This window comes from Aquarana catesbeiana, linkage group LG02 (assembly GCF_042186555.1).
Source record: "Aquarana catesbeiana isolate 2022-GZ linkage group LG02, ASM4218655v1, whole genome shotgun sequence".
Lineage (NCBI taxonomy): Eukaryota > Metazoa > Chordata > Amphibia > Anura > Ranidae > Aquarana > Aquarana catesbeiana.
The window spans coordinates 382,311,148-382,338,348 of NC_133325.1; the positions used below are offsets into that span (position 1 = coordinate 382,311,148).

Genomic DNA, 27,201 nt, shown 5'->3' on the forward strand with positions numbered 1-27,201 from the left:
GGGATTTTTAAGTAACATCATCTTTCACATTGTACAAAAAAATTGGGCTAACTTTACTTTATTTTTTATTTTTAATGCATGAAACTTTTTTACCCCCAAAAAAACGCATTTGAAAAATTGCTGCGCAAATGTGCAAGATACAAAGTTGCAACAACCGCCATCTTATTTTCTAGTGTCTCTGCTAAAAAAAAATATATAATGTTTGGGGGTTCTGTGTAATTTTCAAGCAATTACACAGATATGAAACAAATCCTCCTACATCAGCTGTACCTGTCTATCTGCAGTCTTCTCTTCTCTACATCCATTCAAAGTCCAGAGTTTATCAAGCTTGACTGAGTGTTCAGAAAAAAAGGGGTGGAGAGCTGAAGTTACTCTGCAGAGCTCAGTGAGGAGAGCTCTGAGAGCTGATTGAAGAGAAGGTACACACCCCTCTTCACACAGGGACAGAGCTGAGGCTGTAAATCTGCTGGAGGTCCCTCCCCTGTCACCATTTTTCTCTTGGTGTCAGGAAAACTTGTCAGAAGTGATTTATGCTTATAGCAGAGGGTTGAGGCAGCAGACAGAAATGACACTTAAGCCTTGTACACACTATCGGATTTTCGGCAGAGAATTGTGTGATGACAGACTGTGCCTAAAATCCACCCGTTGGCATGCTCCATCAGACAATTGTTGTCCAACTTTCCACCAACAAATGTTGAATGGCAGGCTAGAACATTTTTGGCGGACAACGGTCTGTTGTCAGATTTTCATATATTCTGTACACAAGTCCGTCACACAAAAGTCCAAAGTACAAACACTCATGCTCGGAATCAATGCTCACCAAACACAACATTAGCAGAAGGTGCCCAAAGGGTGGCACTCAAGAGCTGAAATTCCACGTAGTACGTCACTACGTTTGTGTTTGTTGGCCAACAGTTGTGTGCCGTTATTATGCCAGACAAGTTCCTGGCACACGTCCTTTGGACAAAAGTCTGATGCTCTGTTGGCCAACAATCCGATCGTGTGTACGAGGCTTAAAACCCCTTTCACACTGGAGGTGTTTTTCAGGCACTTTTGGGCTAAAAATAGCGCCTGTGAGACCCCGAGTGCCTTCACACTGGGGCAGTGTGCTTGCAGGACATTAGAAAAAGTCCTGCAAGCAGCATCTTTCAGGCGGTGGAGGAGCAGTTTATACACCGCTCCTGCCATTGAAATCAATGGGCACCGCTGCCGAAGCACCTGCATAGCGCTTTGGCAGCGGACGCTTTTAACCCTTTATTCGGCTGCTAGCACAGGTGAAAAGCGCTGCTATAACGCCCGCCCCAGTGTCAAAGTAGCATTAGTGCTCTTAATTGAGACAAGTACACACTATAGAGGTATATGCATTATTCATATTTCATGTCTGAGGTTTACAACCACTTTAACCACTTCAGCCCGGAAGGATTTAAACCCTTAATGACCAGGCCATTTTTTGAGATACGGCACTGCATTGCCTTAACTGACAATTGCGTGGTCGTGCGACGTGTTACCCAAACTTGATGTCCTTTTTTCCTCGCAAATAGAGCTTTTTTTTCCCTGTATTATTTTTCTGGGGACAACCCAAAATTTGGGATTTTCTGTTGCTTTCACTTTTGATTATAATGGTAAACCAGACAAATGGGGTGAATCTCCCCAACAGGGACACAGACAGTAATAAAAAAATGACAGGTGTTCTAATCCATCTCCACTCTATCCAAAATGGAAAAAAAAAAGTTTGCTTTTAGTTATACTATAAAGACAAAAACTAGCATTTACCATGAAAACAAAAACGTATCCTGGTAAATCTCTTTTTGTAGTTCAGACCTCCTCCGCTAACCATTCAAATAAATTTGCTTTATTAATGAGGCAAATACATTGTCAGTGTGTGATGGATAACTTATGACTCTGACATACAAGTACTTTTAACTAAGTAAAATGTGGTGATAAGTTATCGTATTTTTTTCATCTGAGCGTTGCTTGTTTTGTCCTAACCTTTTTGAGTGGGATCTAAGATTCCGAGCCAACAAAAAATAATGGCTTAAGATAAATATAAATGTCTCAAAAAAAAAAGAGTAAGGTCAGCTTGTCAGAACAATCCCTCTCTAGTGACTTTCTTCGTTCATGGAACAAGGATGAAAAATAGGTTTGGCACTTGCTAAGAAACAAAGATCAAAGCAGAAGCAGAGCAGATCGTTGAACATTGGAGATAAGGGTTGTACAATTCTGTCTGTTGTACATCAACAGAACCATCAAGGTGTCTGGAATCACTTTATACCTGAACAGAAAGGACTTTTCAACCGTGATGTTAAGAAATGTATGTAAACATTTTCTCTAATGGGGAGCCTCGTATAAAATGAGGAGACAAAAAAAAGCTCAATTCTCAAAGCTTACACACCAGGGTAAGAACCAGAAAGTGACCGTTATTTTAAGCTGAGTCCAGAGTGATTTAAAAATGACAGAATAGTGACTAAAAATAAACATCCTTATCTTTTATATTAGGCTTCATTCCCACGGCCAATTGTACTATTAGGTTGGGGAGAACCCTTGTTGTGCAGGACTTCCTGTCCAGCAAGGCTCCTCCAGTGCTGCCACTACACACATCTAATGACACACAACCATTCTTCTATAGGGGACCTTCTGCTGGACCCTCTGTCACTAATTCTACTTCTGACATCCTCCTCATCACAGAGAGACCTAATGATCACATGTAAGAAGAAGTGACACAAGTCAAGCAATAGCCTGCACCTAATGATAATCTGTCACTATATGGGGGGGGGGGGTGCACACGTCAGAGGTGGGCGATGAGGTGACTGCACGGGGACTGACTCTCACCGCTGGCTCCATACTTTTCTCTGCTCCTGCGGATCTGCTTGCTGCTCAGCCCGCAGTGCTCATTCATATTAGGGTTCATTTGCACGACCAATTGTACTGATGTTATTGCATGCGTTTTCTAGGAGAAAGGTTCCTGAGTAATGATCAGTAAGATACCTGCATATAGATGCGTTTAGACACGTATGCGTACATAATAATTATTTTTTCCCCTTTTGTTTACATTTAATTAAGTGCTTAAAAACCAGTATACGTGCGTTTAAATCCCTAAGCGCGTAAAGCTCGCAGATTTTTGGATTCCGCGTTAAAGATCTGAATGTAGTGGAAGTTTATGCACCTGTGTGTATGGCTCCCTTGAAAACAATGCAGTTGTGTTCAGATTGTAATAAAAAAAAAAACACTTGTATTTTACATTACATTTACTTTACATGTGTTTTCTAGAGAAAAATTCTTGCGTAATAATGCATAAAAAACTTACGTATAGATGTATTTTAACTGGGGTTGCACCGATATCGGTTTCAATGCCGATACTAGGCATTTTTCCAAAAATGCTCCCAATACCCGAAGTGACGTCAGCTTTGGAGTGGAATGCCTCCTGCTCCCCTCTGACTGGCTGTCTCCTCTGGCCCAGGTCCGTCTTAATGCACGGCCCAACCTGGGCACTGCCTATGTGGGCGGGATCTGTAGTGCTCCAATCACAGGGCATGGAGAGGAGAGCTGGCGGGGATCAGAGCAGTACAACTCCAGCACAAGTAGCAGAGGTAAGATGCTCTGATCTAGGGGGGTATTGGGGAGGGGTGGGCTCCCCCCTTCCAAGCCCTTCACCACCCCTGATGCTTGGCGGTAGTCTCTCTCATCCCTGCTCCTCCTCCCCATCCCATTCCCTTACAGCTGTGATGTGCATAGTGTATAGCTAGCTACTGCATAGTGTATAGCTAGCTACTGCAACTCTGCTCCTACCATGGAATTTTTACAGGTCGGAAATACAACCAGTAGCTAGCTATACACTGTGCACATTGTAGCTGTAAGGGAATCTGGTTTCAGCTCCAGTGTGTGCTGTGTGGGAGAAGGAGCTCTGCCTGTATTCAGGCTGTGTACAATGCAGAAATGGGAAAAAGGGCTTTGCCAGCAGTGACCCCTATGTGTCCTCCTACCCCCCTGCACTGTGTCCTCCTACCCCCCTGCACTGTGTCCTCCTACCCCCCTGCACTGTGCCCTCCTACCCCCCTGCACTGTGCCCTCCTACCCCCCTGCACTGTGCCCTCCTACCCCTCTGCACTACTGTGCCCTCCTACCCCCCTGCACTACTGTGCCCTCCTACCCCCCTGCACTACTGTGCCCTCCTACCCCCCTGCACTACTGTGCCCTCCTACCCCCCTGCACTACTGTGCCCTCCTACCCCCCTGCACTACTGTGCCCTCCTACCCCCCTGCACTACTGTGCCCTCCTACCCCCCTGCACTACTGTGCCCTCCTACCCCCCTGTACTACTGTGCCCTCCTACCCCCCTGTACTACTGTGCCCTCCTACCCCCCTGTACTACTGTGCCCTCCTACCCCCCTGTACTACTGTGCCCTCCTACCCCCCTGTACTACTGTGCCCTCCTACCCCCCTGTACTACTGTGCCCTCCTACCCCCCTGTACTACTGTGCCCTCCTACCCCCCTGTACTACTGTGCCCTCCTACCCCCCTGTACTACTGTGCCCTCCTACCCCCCTGTACTACTGTGCCCTTCTGACTCCCTGTACTGTGCCCTCATGTACTGTACACCTCTAACCCCCTGTACTGTGCCCTTCTAGCCATCTGTACTGTGCCCTCCTACCCACCTGTACTGTGCCCTCCTACCCACCTGTACTGTGCCCTCCTACCCCCCTGCACTGTGCCCTCCTACCCCCCTGTACTACTGTGCCCTTCTACCCCCCTGCACTGTGCCCTTCTACCCCCCTGCACTGTGCCCTTCTACCCCCCTGCACTGTGCCCTTCTACCCCCCCTGCACTGTGCCCTTCTACCCCCCCGCACTTTGCCCTTCTGACTCCCTGTACTGTGCCCTTCTGACTCCCTGTACTGTGCCCTTCTGACTCCCTGTACTGTGCCCTTCTGACTCCCTGTACTGTGCCCTTCTGACTCCCTGTACTGTGCCCTCCTGACTCCCTGTACTGTGCCCTCCTGACTCCCTGTACTGTGCCCTCCTGACTCCCTGTACTGTGCCCTTCTGTACTGTACACCTCTAATCCCCTGTACTGTGCCCATCTAGCCGTCATGTACTGTACCCTCCTAACCCCCTGTACTGTGCCCTCCCTGTGTTTTTATCCCCCTGCCTTCCACCAGCTGTCACTTCTGCCCCATGTCTCCCAATAAAGCCTCCTGTCTGCTGAGGACAGTGCCATCTTAGCCTCTATTCAGATGATTAGTTGCTATGCCACCAGCCATTTGTGGGCTTGAAAGATTTGTTGAGAGCTGACCTAAGCAAACTGACAAATTCTCACAGTTCCCACCAGAAGCCTGCCTTAGTTTTAGTATACACCATGCAGACTGTAAATGAAAACCCTGCAGAAAACAGCATTGGTATGTATGATTAACCCCTTTACGGCAGCTATATACATATATGCAGTAGCAGAGCAAATTGAACTTAATTCCCAGCTGCCATATACAGTATAATGGGGGTGAGAGTAGTTTTAAGTATAGTTTTGTTTTTGACTGAACTTCCACTTTATATTTGAGCACCACTGACGCACACGTTTGTTGCTGCAAATGTAACTAAAGGTCTTCTAATTGAATTCAACATAGTAGAAAAATCTAAGATCCAGGCTATTCTCTCTACCTGCTAATCTTTGAAGACTTGTCTAGAAAGCAGACGCTAATGTAAACCATATTGGTTTCATCACTAAGCCATAAGAGCATGTTTTTTTCTAATGCATAGCTGCAGGTGATTCATCTCCTGTCGACAGATGCCCCATTTGCAACATATTGTGACCATCCACTGGCAGATCTGTCACCAAGAGCTATATAGCCTTTTGAGAGAGATGCCCAAGTTCACTTAAACGATGTGCCAAAGGAACCTGGCATAACTTCATGCACATGCAGTGTAAAGCATTTTTCCCTTTTCTGCGGACAAATTAAAACAATCTGCAGTCAGTCTGAGAAATGTTCCAAACTCTGCTTGCAATTACTGTATGAGAACTTCTGATGGAAATGTGTATTTGTGCTTTTATTAGATCCCTACACAGACACATTTGTTGCTTTGGAAAATTGATTGGCAGAGCGGAAGCTCGGGGATTCCTCTAGGTTATAAAGCAGAGTGGGTGATAATGTTAATTCAGTTAGTCGCAAAGTTTTTTTTGCTTAGCAACCGTGATAAGTAATAAGGGCAGTGATCATTTTTATAGGAAACGCTTAGTCTTTTCATTACTATTTTGCTTGAATGTAAAGAGGTCAGCTTGATGTATATGATTTTATGTATTTATTAATATACTAGTGTATATGTGTGTATGTGATTGTGTATGTGAGTATAAATATATATATATACACACACACACACACACACACACACACCATACAAAATAGTTCCATAATGGTTTAAATACACTTGGATATTTATTACTTTTTTTGTAATACATTTTTTGTACTTAAGGCCCCTTTCACACATGCAGGCCGTATGTCTGTATTTCATCCATCCGTTTTCGGATGAAATACGGACATACATGCATCCCTATGGGTACATCCGCTAACACCCGATGTCATCCGGCTCCGCTCTCATCCGATTCTGCAGACGGAAGAAAATCCTATTTTTCTATCCGTCTGCAGAGCGGATCGGATGAACACAGACAGACGGTCCGTGTTCCTCCGATCCCCCATAGGGGAGAGCGGAGATCTGACAGGGCGGTCCCTGCACAGTGTGCGGGTCACGTCCTGTCATCTGCCGGCTCAGCTGGGGTAAACGGAGCGATCCCCGCTGAGCAGCGGATGTTCACGGGGCGGATCAACACGGATGTGAAAGGGGCCTAAAGTGGAACTTCAGTCATTTTTTCATCTTTCCATCTATTAAATCCTCTGTTCTTGTTGTTTTAACTTTGTATAGTAAAACATTTTTTTTCTGCCAGTAAATACCTTATATAGCCCACTTCATGTTTGTCTGGTGAATATCGTACAGGATCACATGTCATGGTACAGGAGCGCAGTGCATCATGCTGCTGTACAGGAGGGGGGTGGTACAAATAAGCAGAACTTCCCCTTTTGGGTAAAGTTTTGCTTAAAGTATTACAAATGGGTCTTGCCCTTCCCCCAGTTTGTGACTGGATAGTAAAAGAGAAGCAGCAGACTAATGAGCTCATCTCTCTATCACTCTGCTCTCTCCTCCTATTAGCATGTACCTTGTTTGCACATGAGAGCTCTGTTGCAGTGGCTAAACTCCTAACTAGCGTTTAGCTTTAAGCAACTAGGCTAATTTTCCCTGACTAGTGACTAATGTGCAGATGCCTACCTTTTTATTACAATAACAAAACAAAAAAAATACGTATAGAAGCAAACTGTAAAAATGTGAAAGTGACAATAAAAAATACGTTAGACATTCTGATAACAGTCCTTGATCTCCGTCAGTCATTGTTTTTAGAAATACTCTTTACATGCGTTGTTCACTTATAGACATGTTAGGTTGCATAATGCAATTGTGTTCGTAACTCACCAGATATGATATTTGTGACTATTAAAAAGTAGACCTGTGCACATCACGCTCAATATTATATACTATATATAATTTAATTTGCCTTTTTGGTCCTTTGTAGAGTTAAAGCTGCTCAGACTGAACTGGGTCAGCAGATTCTAGCTGATTTTGAAGAAGCATTCCCATCTCAGGGAACAAAGGTAAATTATTTATCTCCTATTTTTTCCTCTTTTAGTGAATGTTTATTGATTATTAGTGGATAAGGATATTTAGTGTTACTTTAACAGAAGGCTTTGGGCGGAAACATGCATTCTTCCTATAAACAAGGGGAGAACATACAAATTCAGGTAGACAGAGTCCCTGGTAGGGTTAAACCTAGACCCTAACCGCATAAAGTAAATGCGCCAACTACTTGGCTACAATGCATGCTAACACATCCAGTAATTATTGTTTAGCCAGTGGTGGTCAGAAAATGTAGAACTTATGAGTGAAATAGTCAGTAGGCTTCCATCAATGACAACATTGAATTTGCAAAGACAAAGCACTAGCTGTGATATTATTTCATGGAATTTTCTACCTAGCAGATATATGGTGACCAAATGCTTAGTTTTAGTCACCCTCTCCTCTGTGTCACCCCCCCTCCTCTGTGTTACCCCCCCCTCTCCTCTGTGTCACCCCCCCTCCTCTGTGTCACCCCCCCTCCTCTGTGTCACCCCCCCTCTCCTCTGTGTCACCCCCCCTCTCCTCTGTGTCACCCCCCCTCTCCTCTGTGTCACCCCCCCCTCCTCTGTGTCACCCCCCCTCTCCTCTGTGTCACCCCCTCTCCCCTCTGTGTCACCCCTCCTCTCCTCTGTGTCACCCCCCCTCTCCTCTGTGTCACCCCCTCTCTCCTCTGTGTCACCCCCCTCTCCTCTGTGTCACCCCCCCTCTCATCTGTGTCACCCCCCCTCTCCTCTGTGTCACCCCCCCTCTCCTCTGTGTCACCCCCCCTCTCCTCTGTGTCACCCCCCCTCTCCTCTGTGTCACCCCCCTCTCCTCTGTGTCACCCCCCCTCTCCTCTGTGTCACCCCCCCTCTCCTCTGTGTCACCCCCCTCTCCTCTGTGTCACCCCCCCCTCTCCTCTGTGTCACCCCCCTCTCCTCTGTGTCACCCCCCCTCTCCTCTGTGTCACCCCCCCCTCCTCTGTGTCACCCCCTCTGTCACCCCCTCTCCTCTGTGTCACTCTCCTCTGTGTCATCCCCCTCTCCTCTGTGTCACTCTCCTCTGTGTCACCCCCCTCTCCTCTGTGTCACCCCCCTCTCCTCTGTGTCACCCCCCCTCTCCTCTGTGTCACCTCCCTCTCCTTTGTGTCACCCTCAGAGGGGTGGCAAAGAGGAGGGGGGGGTGACACAGAGGAGGAGATGTCCAGGGCACCCCCCCTCCCTTACATCATATGTCAAGAGTCCCTGACCATCCTTTACATCACAGTGCACCCCCTTTACCTTGTGGTGCTGCTGGGAAGAAGCTGGTGGAGGAGCTGAGAAGCAGAAAGTGCAGGGTCTGGAGGAGGACCAGAGGAGGGCTGGAGTCAGCTGCCAAAGTCTGCTGAATGCAGGGACCAGGGGAGGCGGAGATGAGAGGGTGCTACAGCAGCACAGAGAAGTGCAGGATCTGTAGGAGGGGTTCTCTCCTCCTCTCTTCTGCCAACTGCTGAGATGGAGGGGGTATGGACGAGCCTCATCGCAGCTGCATGGAGAAGTGCAGGATCTGGTGGAGGAGTTCTGTCCTCCTCTCTGCTGCTGACTACTTAGACAAGGTGGGGACGGAGACCAGGGGGGTGCTGCAGCTGCAGGAGAGGTGTGAGGATCACATGAAATGGCCTGGCAGGACATGTGTTTGACACATGTGGTCTCAATTAACTTTAAAGGAGTTGTAAAGGCAGAAGGTTTTTTTTTTATCTTAAAGGATTCTATGCATTTAGAGAAAAAGCCTCCTGTGTGCAGCAGCCCTCCTCAGCCCCTCTAATTCTTACCTGAGCCCCCTCTGTCCAGCGATGACCACGAGTCCCTTGGCCGTCCCCGACTCTCCCTCCTGATTGGCTGAGACACAGGAGCGCTGCCATTGGCTCCCGCGGCTGTCAATCAAAGTCAGCTAGCCAATCGGGAGAGAGAGGGGGCAGGGCTGAAAGGCAGCTACATGTCTGAATGGACACACAGATCTGCAGCTCGGCTCAGGTACCCCCATAGGAAGCTGCTTGCTGTGGAGGCACTAGACAGGAGGGAGGGGCCAAGAGAGCCGAAGAGGGACCAGAGAAGAGGAGGATACAGGCCGGCCTGTGCAAATCCACTGCAACAGAGCAGGTAAGTATAACATGTTTGTTATTTTTTTAAACAAGACTTTACAATCACTTTAGGAAAATCTGGCACGGCAATTTACTCTAGAAAATGTTAAAATTTCTGTGCTCGTTATTCAACCCAGTAAGGCTGCTAACATAGTTAACATTTCACCAGGATTCCAGTTCAATATATATTTAGTTATATGTTCCAGGAAATTTTACATGTTTGTCAATTTAATTTAATTTTACTAAAACTGTTTTACATCTGTCAACTTATTTATATACTTTTTTCTACGGTTCTTTAATACTTGTAATGAATTAGTTTGTTTAACAAATATATTCCATTTATTAAACATGAAAGATGATTTGGCACAACCGCATTTTGTTCGCTCTGCTCTGGAATTCCATGTATTACTGAATGTACTTTCATAGTTTGCTGGAAGAAAGCAAATCCTAATGGCCACATATGATGTTTTTACCAGAGACATGGAGGACCCAGCAATGTTCTGCGTGATGCCTGCTTGGTAGCCAATGTCCTGGATGTCCGGATTAAACAAGAAATCATCAAGAAATTCATCAGGCAGCATCTCTCTGAGTACTCAGTGCTTTTCCAAGAGAACCAAGATGTAAGAATAATTTAGTATCACTACTTCAATTTGTTTGGTATTAGGGTGAAGCAGCAGATGGAGCCAGTCAGTTGTGCTGCATTGCAAGAGCATGCTGATAGCAAGAGAAAGCAGAGAGATGAGCCCACTAGCCTACTGTTTTTCTGTACAATGTCCAGTAACAAAATGGAGGTGTGTAGCAGACCTATAATTGTTAATGTACTGCCGACAAAAAAAACAGGTCTCCTGCCCTGTCAGACAGGTCTGTGTTGTGTGGCAGAGCCATGTAAATCTTTGAAAGGACAGAAATAGGAATCCTTTGGCAGGCAAAATAGAGCTCTTTTTATGTATTTCATCAATGTAACGGCCCATACACGATGCATAGATCGGAAGTAAAATTTCATCCGACGAACGGTCTGCCGATTTTCAGATCGTTAGTATGGTGCTTTTGACATCCGATTCAGGTTTTTCGGCAGACAAAAGCTTTATATGCAGACTATAACATTTTTGTTGTAGGTAAAACTCATCATCCAATTTTCGTTTAATTAGTACGGTTTTTGTACGAAAAAAATTGAAATACGTAGTGCATGCTCACAAACGAAAGAACACACAAAACTATTCAACACATTGCGTCTGAAGTTGTATTCTGTCGTACGAGAATTTTCGTATGGTGAGTAACCTCTTCACTTTCAACTTGAGACTAGCATGCAACAAAAAAACGGACGAACGGTCATCCGAAAATCTGATCGTGTGTACGAGACTAATGCCCCGTACACACGGTCGGACTTTGTTTGGACATTCCGACAACAAAATCCTAGGATTTTTTCCGACAGATGTTGGCTCAAAATTGTCTTGCATACACACGGTCACACAAAGTTGTCGGAAAATCCGATCGTTCTGAACGCGGTGACGTAAAACACGTACGTCGGGACTATAAACGGGGCAGTGGCCAATAGCTTTCATCTCTTTATTTATTCTGAGCATGCGTGGCACTTTGTCCGTCGGATTTGTGTACACACGATCGGAATTTCCGACAACGGATTTTGTTGTCGGAAAATTTTATCTCCTGCTCTCCAACTTTGTGTGTCGGAAAATCCGATGGAAAATGTCCGATGGAGCCCACACACGGTCGGAATTTCCGACAACACGCTCCGATCGGACATTTTCCATCGGAAAATCCGACCGTGTGTACGGGGCATTAGAGATGTAAAATTTCCGAAAATTTTGAAGCTCGGAAAAAAACCCTGTTTTTTCCCGTTTTTTTGGGGGGAGAAAAACTAAAATTTGCTGAAAAATTGAAAAAAATGCTACTTTAGCACTTTTTTGTCTTTTAGGCCCCTTTCACACTGGGGCGGTTTGCAGGCGTTATTGCGCTAAAAATAGCGCCTGCAAACCGCCCCTAAACAGCCTCCGCTGTTTGTTCAGTGTGAAAGCCCGAGGGCTTTCACACTGAAGCGGTGCGCTGGCAGGAGAAGAAAAAATCTCCTGTCAGCCGCATCTTTGGAGCGGTGAAGGAGCGGTGTATTCACCGCTCCTTCACCGCTCCTGCCCATTGAAATCAGTGGGACAGCGCGGCTATACCGCGGTAATACCGCGGCTATAGTCGCGCTATACGAGGGGTTTTAACCCTTTTTCGGCCGCCAGCGGGGGGTTAAAACCGCACCGCTAGTGGCCGAATACCGCGGTAAAAATAGCGCTGTTTTACCGCCGACACCCCCTACCGCCCCAGTGTGAAAGGGGCCTTTAAGATTGAAAGTCATTCTGTTACTTTAGGAACATAAAATATGACTATGGACAATTTGACTTGGCATAAAATTATCACAACTAGCATATTAAAAATATAGTGTAGCCAAACAATTATCACAAACAGAATTTACTTTTTTATAATATTTATTTGTAACAAAGGGAGCAACAATCTCCTGAACTGCTTACTAGTTTATGTGGAACAGCCAAAAAGCCTCCACAAAACAATTTTCAAAACCAAAAGTAACAATTTTTCATATTTCCTCTCCACAGTATTAAATTAAAAATAAAAACCCCATTCTCATCAAAAGAATTGAAGATGGGGGAAGTGTTAAGAAGAGAGTGGGACATTTAATCAAAATCATTTTCTGAGCTGAAATTGTCAGTATCCGTCTCTGCTTCTGCAGCTACTCTTTTTTGTCCGTCATCACAATTAGGAACTTAAGGTGAACACCCTGTCTTAAAATATTTTATTCACCCATTGGTTAAATTCACCCTTTCAATCTTTCCTAGTGACCATTATCATTGGGAAGAAAAGGAAAATGCAACTTTTTAGTTTAGGGGTTTTTTTTTTAGCTGTAACCAGAAAAGAAATAGAGGAGGAACCTTCTATTTGGGACACTTGCTCTGGTTGGTTTTACAGAACAGGAAGCAAAGGGAAATCATATTAATGGGACACTGATGGCCAAAAAAAAAAAGTTTTGCCTTTACATAAAATTTAAATGTTTAGTTTATATTTATCCTCCATATTTCTGTCTATATGCTGTTTAGGTGTTTGTCCTTTTTATGTGTGGCAGGTGGCATGGCTTGACAAAATTGACAGACGTTATGCTTGGATTAAACGTCAGCTAGTGGATTATGAAGAGAAGTATGGCCGCATGTTTCCTGTGGATTGGTGCATGACTGAGCGCATTGCTGTTGAGTTTTGCCATATAACCAGGTAAAATGACAGCGCATAATAAAATTTAGGATGTTCTTTCTCATATATTCAGGATTTACTAGCCTATTTTTCTCCCCATGCATTGAAATTGCAATGCAAAATCGATTTGCAGCAGGTTGATGCTGCTTAGTGGGTCAACAGTAGGACAAATGCACCCATTTATAAACTATAAATGGTCTCAGAAGTGTCTCAAACTGATCTCAAATGCAAGCAGTATGCAACTAAAAGCAAGCTGCTTTTGCCCATCAGCCAAAGCCTTCAATTGCTTTGTGCAACAAATCTATTGTATGCCGTATCAAAAATAAAACACTTTGTTCTTTTGGAAAAACAAGTTAGTTCATTGGCACTAAAAATAAATAAAGAACTGCGCTACGTGCATAAATATGAAAACCTAAAAATGAGTGAAATGTGAATGACCAAGTTTGAAAAGTTGAAAAAAATATATCAAAATCCTGCTGCTAAACACTAAACCCTCGACATAAGGCAAAAACCAAGTACATACTAATGAGTGTAGCGCTGGACATATAGAGCTAAATAGTTAATGTGACTGGTGACTACAAAGATATTGTGCACAATCTCTAATGTGGCTAAATATCAGTTAAACAGGATAACCTCAGTGAGAAAGTAAAAAGTAAAAGGTGCAGCATTAAATTAATAATACAATACCAAAAAAATTGCATAAATTAATCATCTAAAATTTAAATCTGAATAAAGTTCAAATAAGTGGTAAAAGAAAAGTTCAAAAAAGTGTCCCAAGTAACACTGTGTTGATTCCAAAGAAATCCAGAAGAGATGTTTTTGCAGGGTTCGGGAATATTTGATCCACCTTTCGTGCGGCCCACCACCAAATGGAAAAAATGAAGGCTTACCGACAAGCCTGCGACCGCCCTTATTCAGGGGGGTCAAAACAGGCTTAGTAGTGGAAATCTCCAAGGATGATGGACTCTCCGAACTCCCTCTCTCCTCGTCAAACCGGCAGCCCACCGCAACGGGGACAATAATATGGAAGTATGTTCACAGGGAATCCTTTACTGTTCCTTCTCAGAAAGGCTCAGGCACAGGTAAGCCACAGCTGCTACAGACAAGGCAGCTCCCTCTACATATCAATGAATATGGGGACAAAGTCCTCATCGTTGAATAGATCCATTTTCTCTATGTGATAGTAGATGGTGTGTAGGTTCTCCTTTAAGTTAGTAGATAAATGGTTATGGGGTGGCGTGAACCTGTCTCTGGCTGGGTGGAGGGGAGATCTTTTGACTTGTAAACTCCTGGTGGGGTGCTGTCCAAAAAATGGAGGATGGAGGAGGGTGAAGGTCTCACGAGAGCATGCTGCAGCCGTGTGTGTCCGCAGCAGTCACTCAGTCTCCTTCACCTGAGACTGAGTGACTGCTGCGGACACACACGGCTGCAGCATTCTCTCGTGAGACCTTCACCCTCCTCCATCCTCCATTTTTTGGACAGCACCCCACCAGGAGTTTACAAGTCAAAAGATCTCCCCTCCACCCAGCCAGAGACAGGTTCACGCCACCCCATAACCATTTATCTACTAACTTAAAGGAGAACCTACACACCATCTACTATCACATAGAGAAAATGGATCTATTCAACGATGAGGACTTTGTCCCCATATTCATTGATATGTAGAGGGAGCTGCCTTGTCTGTAGCAGCTGTGGCTTACCTGTGCCTGAGCCTTTCTGAGAAGGAACAGTAAAGGATTCCCTGTGAACATACTTCCATATTATTGTCCCCGTTGCGGTGGGCTGCCGGTTTGACGAGGAGAGAGGGAGTTCGGAGAGTCCATCATCCTTGGAGATTTCCACTACTAAGCCTGTTTTGACCCCCCTGAATAAGGGCGGTCGCAGGCTTGTCGGTAAGCCTTCATTTTTTCCATTTGGTGGTGGGCCGCACGAAAGGTGGATCAAATATTCCCGAACCCTGCAAAAACATCTCTTCTGGATTTCTTTGGAATCAACACAGTGTTATTTGGGACACTTTTTTGAACTTTTCTTTTACCACTTATTTGAACTTTATTCAGATTTAAATTTTAGATGATTAATTTATGCAATTTTTTTGGTATTGTATTATTAATTTAATGCTGCACCTTTTACTTTTTACTTTCTCACTGAGGTTATCCTGTTTAACTGATATTTAGCCACATTAGAGATTGTGCACAATATCTTTGTAGTCACCAGTCACATTAACTATTTAGCTCTATATGTCCAGCGCTACACTCATTAGTATGTACTTAGTTCATTGGCACTGGTAAACTTAATTGTGTCATAGCTTTTTATTACTCAAGGGATCTTCTGTATTTTTTTTTTTTTTTTTATCTGTGGTGGGTGCAAAAAAAATAAACACCAGTGGATGAGACAACAAAGTGCAAATAGGGTGTGTCCCTGGTCCACCTCCTGAAGAAGTAGGACATCTTCCTGGTCCTACAGGGGGTAAGGCACACTCAAATCTACCTAGCCAAAAGGCCTGGCGGATCCCTCTTCTCATGGTCAGCCAAAGCCAACCACCAAGTACTAGGTGAGGGTCTCTCCCAAAAAAGAACCCCCCAAGGCAGAGGCGGAAGGAACCACATATCTTCCTCATAGAATTCAGGGGAGGCCCAAGGCTTCACAGAGTCCAGCCTGAGTGAAAGGGAACACAAACATAAGTGCAGGTGACACACGTGGAGAGAAAAAAATAAATATTCAAAATAAATAAGTGCTAGTGCAGTGCAATGGCTAGGTCTTGAGGCCTGGTGACAAAATTTGCCCTGGTCTCAGCCAAAAGGCCTAGCCCGTGATGCATAGTGCATAAAAAGCAAGGTGTCATGACCTAGTGCTCATTTTTACAGTGGAGTCCCAAAACCATAGTGATACTAAGAGCACTCCTGGGGAGCCCATAATACCACAGGTTCTCTGCCTTCCCAGCCCCTGGCCAAACAAGACATCACTGCTCATATCAGGAGGCACTGGGCCCCTCCACACCAGGGAAGTACTCCACACCTTACGTGGTGCACGCTATATTCGGTTTACTTGCCTATCAGGAATATCCCTTGGGACCCCCATCATACCAACAGGAGCACTATACAAACAGCCATGCCAACCATAGGGCCAGAATGAGCTGTGGAGCACACCCCTACTGGACACTGATGAGAACAGTTACTACACTTGATCTTGGCCAAAAGGCTGAGAAGTGATCTTTGGTATTAAGATTCCCAACACTGATTTACGATTCTGTTTCCTCTTGCAATGGCTTAATGAGAGTCTCACCCTGCAATTTTTTGCTATGTACATTATGGAGAATGTATTGTAGGAAGTATGACCCCATTTGTTTGCCTTTGCAGTGGCTTTGTCAGTCGGGAAGAACCAAGAATTTCCACCAGTTGATGTCTAATTACTGTGGATCCCTTGAGAGATTAAAGTAATTCAGATTGCCAGCAACCACATATAAAATATTACTTTTGCATGGAGCTGGCCTTTAGGGATTCCTTTACACTTGTCTTCACGAAGAGAAGTTCATTAAACAAAAACCAGCACACTTTTGGCTTTGTTTATTCTATGCACCTGGTGCCAATGTTAGATACAGAAAGTAGTGGAGGAAACATCTTTGTTCTCTTGACCCAGGTTTTGCAAATGAAGTCTATTAACATATCCTTCAAAATATATAAGTAATCGCATGAGTTTTTAAATGGCTGCATTACCCAACACACCAAGTGCAAACAAAGCTGGAAGGTATTTTGACTTAAAGTGATACATTAAACATACACTGTGCTTTGTATATGAAGCTGCTGCATGTTCCTACCTGGATGCTCCAATTCATAGGCTTCTTCCAACATGCAGTCATGCATGAAGTGTTACAGTTATTTATTTATTACAGGTATTTATATAGCACTGACATTTTATGCAGAACTTTATTTAATATTGTACATTTACATCAGTCTCTAGTCTCAGTGAGCTTACAGTCTAATGCCCTGTACACACGGTCGGATTTTCCGACAGAAAATGTTCGATGGGAGCTTGTTGTCGGAAATTCCCTCCGTGTGTAGGCTCTATCGGACATTTTCCATCGGAATTTCCATCACACAAAATTTGAGATCTGGATCTCAAATTTTTCAACAACAAAATCCGTTGTCGTGAATTCTGATCGAGTGTACACAATTCCGACGCACAAAGTTCCACGCATGCTCGGAATCAAGCGCTTGCTATTGAATGTCCTTTTTCTCGGCTCGTCGTACGTGTTGCACGTCACCGCGTTCTTGACGTTCGGACCAACATCCGTCGGAAAAAATCCATGGATTTTGTTGTCAGAATGTCCGATCATACGTAAGGGGCATAAGGTCCGTAACACACATACATACTGTGTATACACTTACATGGGCCAATTTAGACAAGAGCCAATTATCCTACCACCTCTTTGGAGCATGGGTGGAAACTGGAGTACCTGTAGAAACCCATGCAAGCAAAGAGAAACTACACCCGCCATCATGTCTGATATATGTGATCTATTGGCTTTGACATCAATTTTATATACTATTTACGCATAGACAGTAGATGCCTGTCATTACATGGCAGTTTCATTAATTTCAGATGCTTAGGAAGAACTTCAGAAAACACTGACGGAAGAGCAGTATAGTAGTGATTCCTCCATCCCATTAACCTCAGATCTGTGCATTTACTGCTGTTCCAATTTTAATCATCAATAATGGTCATTGCTCCAGTTCGGTCTGTGACTTCTTTCAGATATATACTATAATGTATATGACTTTCTGTAATGATTCCAGACCTCTGTACAGAAATATAAACCTATTTTACAACTGCATAATGGCACAGCAATCCAATGTGTTTTTTGGTGCATAGTGCCTTTCTGCATAATTTATTTTCCTAGGTGCCAACATTTGAACCTAGAGTTCACCTTTTCAGAAATAAAATCTATCTTTAAGGCTTTTAGCCTGGATGAAGCAGTACAAACCTTGCTCGTTATTTAAGGGCAACATTCATTTTCTTTATGCCGTAATGAGAGCTTTCTGTGAAATTTGTACAAAATGTAAGACCTTGAGCTGCCCAAATACTTGATTCAATAGTTTAGCGGTTCAGTCTGTACTGAGTAGACTCCAGGAAAAAAAAAAAGAAATCCCCTGGAGATGAAAAGTATCCATAGTACCAGAGCTTTTATAATACCCTTTATACCTGTCATTGTTCTCTCTCTAATGAGAACTGCATCTGCTGCCAAAGCTTTGTTCTTCTACTACACATGCTGGCTTAAACCCCTTATGAGTTGTACCCTGAACTCCTCACCTTTCCACAAACATGTTTCTTGCCCAGTCCTAACAAAAAAAAGAACAAGCCTGAAACGTACAGTATGTGGAAAAGTCACTGGGGTCATTTCTGTTTGGAATGGCCCATGGCTTTTTTAGTCTGCTCATATGTCGAAAAAAAAGCTCTACGTTTCATTTGCCTGCACATTATGAAACCTCATAAAACTTACCACTACATTCTGCCCTCCATGTTTTGACGATCATTTTATAATTGGTTTCAAAAAGTTTTAATACATAATGAATGTACCTTTTTTGCATGCCGTAACAAGTTGTTGTTAGTCTTGATTAAATATACAGTATTTAAAGAGGTTGTAAACCTTTACATATACCCAGTGAAGTGACTGGCCTCAGGTGATACGCAGAGACAAATTCTCCTACATGGGTTGTATCTGTCTATCTGCAGTCTTCTCTTCTCTACAGCCAATCTAAGTGAAGCTACACTGTGCAGAGCTCAGTGAGGAGAGCTCTGAAAGCTGATTGGAGGGAAGGGGCACACCCCCTTCACACAGCACACAGGGACAGAAGTGAGGCTGTTTAATCAGCTGGAGGTGCGTCCCCTGTCACCATTTTTCTCTTGGTGTCAGGAAAACTTGTCAGAGGAACAAAGCAGCAGATAGAAATGACACTTTGTGCTCCTAATTGAGACAAGTACACATTATAGAGGGATAAGCGTTGCTTATATTTCATGTCTGAGGTTTACAACCCCTTAAAGACCAACAATATGGCAACATGCAATACATTGCAGCACACCAGTCCATAGATGTGGTGTCTGCATTATTGTTTAGTTCAGGGGTTTTTTACCTGTTTTTGCCTGGTGATTCTGATCATGAGAGTTGTCACCTCAGGACTTCCTATCCTAAGGTGACAACTCTCATGCCCCGTACACACGGTCGGACTTTGTTCGGACATACCGACAACAAAATCCTAGGATTTTTTCCGACGGATGTTGGCTCAAACTTGTCTTGCATACACACGGTCACACAAAGTTGTTGAAAAATCCGATCATTCTGAAAGCAGTGACGTAAAACACGTACATCGGGACTATAAACGGGGCAGTGGCCTATAGCTTTCATCTCTTTATTTATTCTGAGCATGCGTGGCACTTTGTCCGTCGGATTTGTGTACACACGATCGGAATTTCCGACAACGGATTTTGTTGTCGGAAAATTTTATAGCCTGCTCTCAAACTTTGTGTGTCGGAAAATCCGATGGAAAATGTGTGATGGAGCCTACACACGGTCGGAATTTCCGACAACAAGGTCCTATCACACATTTTCCGTCAGAAAATCCAACCGTGTGTACAGGGCATTACTCTCTGTATTGTATCTATTTTTATTGTTTTTTACATTTTTTATAATTGTGTATTGGCCAGCCTTGTTCACACCTCCCAACACATAGTACTTCCAGGAAGATAACACCCCTATTTCCTGGTGTAACTGTCCAGTTTCCTTATTGATAATTCGCTGTTCAGTGAGCAGTTTTAAAGGATAACTCCAGACACTTTTAAAGTCTTTTATTCTCTTATTATCCTTATCTCCACTGAGAGCTCCTGATATGTACAGGGGGTGCTGCACTTCCAGCTCCCCTCTGCATTGAACGGTGTCTATGAGCTACCCCGTTTTCTGGTAGTCTGCCTCTGTCTTCCTCACTTTGCTGTGCCATTGACAAAGCACAGCACTACAGTGACATTTGTGCTGTGTTTTGTGAATCACACAGCAGAGTGGGAGAAATGGAGGCAAAACACTAAATTGTTTTGTTTATAGACTTCATTCTGATGAAGTGGAACGCAGGAAGTGCAGCTCCCCCAGGAGTTTTCAGCAGTGCAGAGTGTAGAGAGCACCTGAAGTAATAAAGAATGAAAGTGGTAGTGTGAGACTTACGCATTTTTAATAAATATAAATAGCTTTGTCATCATTGGGCTATTAAGCTGAACCATGCGGTTCATTGTGGTAGGGTTGTGTGAACCACAAGACTGGCTTAACAGGCTTAAAAAATACTTTGGCAGGTGACATAGTTCACTTTTATTTATTTTAAATATGTAGGTATTTGTCTAAGTACTGCTTCAGTATAGTGGTGGAAGAATGGATTTAGTTTTATAGGGTTAATTTTTTAATGTTTACTACATGTTGCTATTTTCTGCAGAACTGATCTTGCAAAAGTCATGAGGACGAGAGCAAAGGAAATTGAGGTGAAGCTTCTGCTCTTTGCTATTCAGAGAACCACTAACTTTGAGGGTCTCCTAGCCAAAAAGTTCTCAGGCTGTACCTTGACGGACACTGTTGTGGTAAGATGACAAATGATTTAGTAGTCAACAGTAGTTTGTGTACGCATTGCCAGTAATATACTCTAAAGCCCTTTTCACAGGGACGGACTAATCGGATCCACCTGTCAGTTTTTTAGGCAGATCTGATCGGACCATCCATTGCTCTCTATGGAACAGAGCAACATTGCTCTGCTAAAAACAGACGGATGGCAATTTCCATCTGACAGCCCATATAGGACAGCGGGCTGTGCCCATGTCTGTTCTGCATTAACGCTGATGCAGATTGGACACTGACCTGACCAGCAGGGGGATCCACTGGTTGACTCTGCCAGTGTGAAAGGGGACTTTGGGTTTGGTAGTTTGCATTACTGCAGCTCTCTGGATGCTGGAAAATGTCTGTCATTTCATCTGTTGTGAAAAGTGTGAACAAAACGGTGTGTTTTGAGGCTGGGTGTACACTTATGCAAATTGGATGTGGGGGCGGCCGTAGAGCGCACTGTAGAAGGGTACTGTGTACTGTGCGTCTTTGGCCCAGTTTCAGGTCTGAATTCAGGCAAAAATTTGGACCTGATTTGCCCCTGAAACGGTGAACAGGGACGCACCTTTATCCCCCTGCTGTGAGCCGCTCCGCAAATAGTGTGAAGCCAGCCTGAGATGAAAGCAGAACGTGGCCACTGTAGGAGATGACTAAATCGGGCATTGCTAATTTTTTTGTTTTTTTTTTTCCTTAACATATTCACATATGTATCCAATCTGCATAGAATTACACAATTTATTAATCACAAATCACATGACTAGATTTATAAACTGCCTAATTTTCTTAAGATCAGACGAACCTACATGCATAAACACTAGAACATCAAAGTTATGGATCAACGACTCTTATGATGCGATTGTTACTTCTGTGTTTTTTGATTGAGTTGACATGTAGGAAATTGGTTATGTCTCTCCTAAGGTGTGTGAACAAAGTATGCGATCCCAGAGCACAGATAAGATAAAACCACCTTTAGCTCATGCTCTTTGGAATGTTCCTTTTCTTATCGGTTTCTGTTATTTTTTATTTTTGCTAAAGGCATTTTATATACTACCCAATTCTCCCTGATGATGCAAATTTTACTGCAAGTTGGTTCATTTTGGGAGGTCATGGGGTGACTTACGCAGAATGTGTGGTCTGCAAGAAAAATTTCCTGGCAGTCATTTTAGTAAGTGCCAGAGCTTGAACGTTTTCAGCTTCAGTATGAGTGAGCGGCCATGCCGAAGCATGGCCGCTCACAAAAGCTGCTATGCAGACCAGCCTTTTAATCGGCACACAGGACAGATTGATTTACAGACTTGATCACTGCTAGCCGCACCTTTTGACACATTCTGTCATACAGACGTTCGAAAAGGGGATAGGACAGTGGTAAAGACGAACCAACTTTTACACGCAGCAGCTGACTATATTAACTCTTTCCAAACCATAACCCCAGTCCCACAATACATCAATTTTGGTACCACCTGAAATTTATTTAAATAACAGGGACTGACCCCCCCACTAAAAACAAATTACTATATAATGTACATCAATTTCATAAAGCTTAAACCTAATTCGAAAAGCTTGGAGTATTCCACCACCAAATTTATACATAATATGTACAACTAGGCGATTCAAACGCCATACACCTCACAATGCACCATCATAGAAAAATCATATGTGCATTCCCAAATCTATAAGAAATGGAATGTATTTAGACTTAATCATTGCATCATTAATGCAGTCGGTCTTTTACATTAATAAGTATCAGATTTCATTCCATAAAATATCCTAAGTCATATAAACTACCCAAAAATCCACAATACATAAAATACACATGATAAAATAATTACAAATTAAAATACTGTTACAAATTATCAAACAAATAATGTTTTTATTATTAAAGTTAGAAATAAATAAAACCAGGAACTGCAGAAACCTAAAAATCACTAATAAAACAGTTGATATTGATTTCAGCATTAAGGCCCTTTGAGGTTAGGGTATCCAACTTATAAATCCATTTAGTTCAGAGAGGGATTAATATTATTTTATATGCCTGCCTTAACTCCAAGCAGCAGGGGTAAGACTTAAATTTTGCCTGTATGAATACAATGCAATTATACAAGTGATTTAACTATTTAATATATAGTTATCTGAAACCCTTCTTCATTTTGAATTACTATGATCATTTTGCACTAGATGAAATTCTGTATCAGGCTGGCAGTTGTAGTGCCATATATAATTGTACAAATTCAGAATAATAGTGGTAAATGGCACAGTCTGCTGCTTTGATAGTCTTATTCTACAGTATGTGCTAGTGTTGAAGCAGGTCAAAGAACCTGCAAAAGCTCCTGGGGTACCAGTGTTTTAGAAAGTAGAGCTGTCCTTTCCTAGTTTTCTCAGAGGATGGACCTTGCAGACTTCTGGTTAAAGTGGCTACTGCATCAGTACTACTGGGTCAGAGTGTTCAACAATACCTAAATGGGATCGTGGAGAACCTTTGTCTGTGTTCCAAAACATTATTTTGTTCTAACAAGCTGGCTTCCTTAATAAACTAGTACACAAGTAACCCATAACTACACTGAGTTAATGTCTTTGGCAAGACATCAGTTTACATATTATCATTGTTGTATTTTATTCAGCATACAAATACGCTTCTAATTTACAGAATGCAATATATTCACGTGTGCTTTTCATTATCTCGGTGCAAAGAATGCTGGTTCACCCAAGGACATTAGAAAGGGTCAAAACACAGCCGACATAATTCTTCTACAAAAAAAAGGCAGACTATTAATTTTTATTAATGGAACGCCTATTTAATAACAAGACCTATTCAGTCATATTTAACCAAAATGTCATCAAGTTCTCCTTAATATACATTTTATATGGTGTGTGTGGTGGAGTTCCAGGTTTATTTTTTATTCTACTTATATATTTATTGCCTTGAAAAAGTATTCATACCCCTTAACATTTTCCACATTTTGTTAAAATACATTTACGTTTTTGGTTGTAATATATTGGGATTTTAGACCAACACAAAGCACATAATTGTGAAGTGGAAGGAAAATGATAAATTGTTTTCAGAATTTTTTGCAAATAAATATCTGAAAAGTGTGGCGTGCATTTGTATTCAGTCCCCTTTTACCCTGATATCCCTAACTAAGATCTGGTGGAACCAATTGCCTTCAGAAGTTGCCTAATTAGTAAATAGAGTCCACCTGTGTGTAATTTTAATCTCAGTATAAATACAGCTGTTCTTTGAAGCCCTCAGAGGTTTGTGAGCGAACCTTAGTGAACAAAGGGCATTGTGAAGGCCAAGGAACACACTGGACAGGTCAGGGATAAAGTTGTGGAGAAGTTTTAAAGCGGGGTTAGATTATAAAAAAATAACCCAAGCTTTGAACATCTCATGGAGCATTGTTCAATCCATCATCTGAAAATGGAAAGAGTATGGCACAACTGCAAACCTACCAAGACATGCTTGTCCACCCAAACTGACAGGCTGGGAAAGGAGAGCATTAATCAGAGAAGCAACCAAGAGGCCCATGGTAAATCTGGAGGAACTTCAGAGATCCACAGCTCAGGTGGAAGAATCTGTCCACAGGACAACTATTAGTCATGCACTCCACAAATCTGGCCTTTTATGGAAGAGTGGCAAGAAGAAAGCCATTGTTCAAAGCAAGCCATAAGAAGTCCCGTTTGCTGTTTGCGAGAAGCCATGTGGTGGACACAGCAAACATGTGGAAGAAGGTGCTCTGGTCATATGAGACCAAAATTGAACTCTTTGGCCTAAAAGCAAAATGCTATGTGTGGCGGAAAACTAACACTGCACATCACCCTGAACACAGCATCCCCACCGTGAAATATGGTGGTGGCAGCATCATGTTGTGGGGATGCTTTTCTTCAGCAGGGACAGGGAAGCTGGTCAGAGTTGATGACAAGATGGATGGAGCCAAATACAGGGCAATCTTAGAAGAAAACCTGTAAAAGTCTGCAAAAGACTTGAGACTGGGGCGGAGATTTACCTTCCAGCAGGACAACAACCTTAAACATACAACCAGAGCTAAAATGGAATGTTTTTGACCAAAGCATATTCATGTGTTAGAATGGCCCATTCAAAGTCCAGACCTAAATCCAATTGAGAATCTGTGGCAAGACTTGAAAATTGCTGTTCAGACGCTCTCCATCCAATCTGTCAGAGCTTGAGCTATTTTGCAAAGAAGAATGGGCACAAATGTCACTCTCTAGACGTGCAAAGCTGGTAGAGACATCCCCAAAAAATAATTGCAGCTGTAAATGCAGTGAAAGGTGGTTCTAAAAAGTATTTACTCAGGGTGGCTGAATACAAATGCATACCACACTTTTCACATATTTATTTGTAAACAAAATTGAAAACCATTTAAAATTTTACTTCCACTTCACAATTATGTGCCTCCTTGTGTTGGTCTATCGCACAAAATACCAATAAAATACATTTACGTTTTTGGTTGTAACATGACAAAATGTGGAAAATTTGTATGAATACTTTTTCAAGGCACTGTATGTGTGTCTGAGTATGTATGTACAGTGCCTTGCAAAAGTATTCACCTCTTTGGCATTTTTCGTGTTTTGTTGCCTCACAACCTGGAATTAACATGGATTGTTTGAGGATTTGCATCATTTAATTTACAGAACATGCCCACAACTTTGAAGATGTTTTTTATTTATTTTTTATTGTGAAGCAAACAACAAATAGGACAAAATAACAGAAAAGGTCAATGTGCATAACTATTCACCCCCCTAAAGTCAATACTTTGCAGAGCCACTTTTTTGCAGCTATCACAGCTCCAAGTCACTTTCGATAAGTCTCTATGAGCTTGCCATATCTTACCACTGGGATTTTTGCCCATTGCTCCTTGCAAACCTGCTCCAGCTCCTTCAAGTTGGATGGTTTGCGCTTGTGAACAGCAATCTTTAAGTCTGACCACAGATTTTCTATTGGATTGAGATCTGGGCTTTGACTAGGCCATTCCGACAAATTTACATGTTTCCCCTTAACCACTCAAGTGTTGCTTTAACACTGTGTTTGGGGTCATTGTCCTGCTGGAAGGTGAACCTCCATCCTAGCCTCAAATCAGTCACAGAGTGATACAGGTTTTGCTCAAGAATATCCCTGTATTTAGCACCATCCATCTTTGCCTCAACTCTGACCAGTTTCCCAGTCCTGACTGCTGAAAAACATCCCCACAGCATGATGCTGCCACCACCATGTTTCACTGTGGTGATGGTGTTCTTTGTGTGATGTGATGTGTTGGGTTTGCGCCAGACATAGCATTTTCTTTGACCAAAAAGTTCAATTTTAGTCTCATCAGACCAGAGCACTTTCCTTCATACATTTTGGGAGTCTCCCACATGTATTTTCGCAAACTCAAAACGTGCCATTTGTTTTTTGCTGAAAGAAATGGCTTTCTTCTGGCCACACTGCCATAAAGCCCAACACTATGGAGCATACGGCGTATTGTCATCCTATGTACAGATACTCCACTCTCTGCTGTGGAACTCTGCAGTTCCTCCAGGGTTACCTTAGGTCTCTGTGCTGCCTCTCTTATTAATGCCCTCCTTGCCCGGTCCGTGAGTTTTGATGTGCGGCCGTCTCTTGGGAGGTTTTCTGTTGTGCCATGTTCTTTCCATTTGGTTATGATAGATTTGATAGTGCTCCTAGGGATCATCAAAGATTTGGATTTTTTTTTATAACCTAACCCTGACTTGTACCTCTCAACTACATTGTCCCTTACTTGTTTGGAGAGTTCCTTGGTCTTCATGACAGTGTTTGGTTAGTGGTGCCTCTTGCTTAAGTGTTGCAGCCTCTGGGGCCTTTTAAAAAGGTGTGTATATGTGATGATAGATCATGTGACACTTAGATTGCACACAGGTCGACACCATTTCACTAATGATGTGACTTCTGAAGGTAATTGGTTGCACCAGAGCTTTTTATGAGCTTCATAACAAAGGGGGTGAATACATACGCACATGCCAATTATCAGTTTTTTATTTCTGAAAAATAGTTTTATGTATATATTTTTATAATTTTTCTTCACCAACTTAGACTATTGTGTTCTGATCCATCACATATAATTCAGATTAAAAAACATTGAACTAAAGGCTGTAATGTAACAAAATAGGTAAAAAGCCAAGGGGGGTGAATACTTTTGCAAGGCACTAACTATATCTATCTATCTATCTATCTATCTATCTATCTATCTATCTATCTATCTATCTATATCTATATCTATATCTATATCTATATCTATATCTATATCTATATCTATATCTATATCTATATATATAATATGTGTGTGTGTGTATATATCTATATATCTATATATATATATATATATATATATATATATATATATATATATATATATATATATATATACAGTGGCTTGCGAAAGTATTCGGCCCCCTTGAACTTTTCAACCTTTTGCCACATTTCAGGCTTCAAACATAAAGATATCAAATTTAAATTTTTTGTGAAGAATCACCAAGAAG

At 42.6% G+C, this 27,201-nt stretch overlaps 1 protein-coding gene and 1 pseudogene across 1 annotated transcript in view; one reads left to right on the forward strand and one right to left on the reverse strand.

Annotated features, from left to right (window-relative positions):
• The window catches only part of VPS53 (VPS53 subunit of GARP complex), a 270,995-nt gene that overhangs the window by 86,180 nt on the left and 157,614 nt on the right, over positions 1 to 27,201 (forward strand). Inside the window, exons 8-11 of the mRNA XM_073615146.1 lie at positions 7,608 to 7,686; positions 10,283 to 10,426; positions 12,946 to 13,088; positions 20,537 to 20,678. Of these exons, the coding sequence (XP_073471247.1) occupies positions 7,608 to 7,686; positions 10,283 to 10,426; positions 12,946 to 13,088; positions 20,537 to 20,678 (508 nt within the window). The remainder of the gene's footprint in view (positions 1 to 7,607; positions 7,687 to 10,282; positions 10,427 to 12,945; positions 13,089 to 20,536; positions 20,679 to 27,201) is intronic.
• On the reverse strand, positions 16,102 to 16,277 carry LOC141130845 (U2 spliceosomal RNA; annotated as a pseudogene).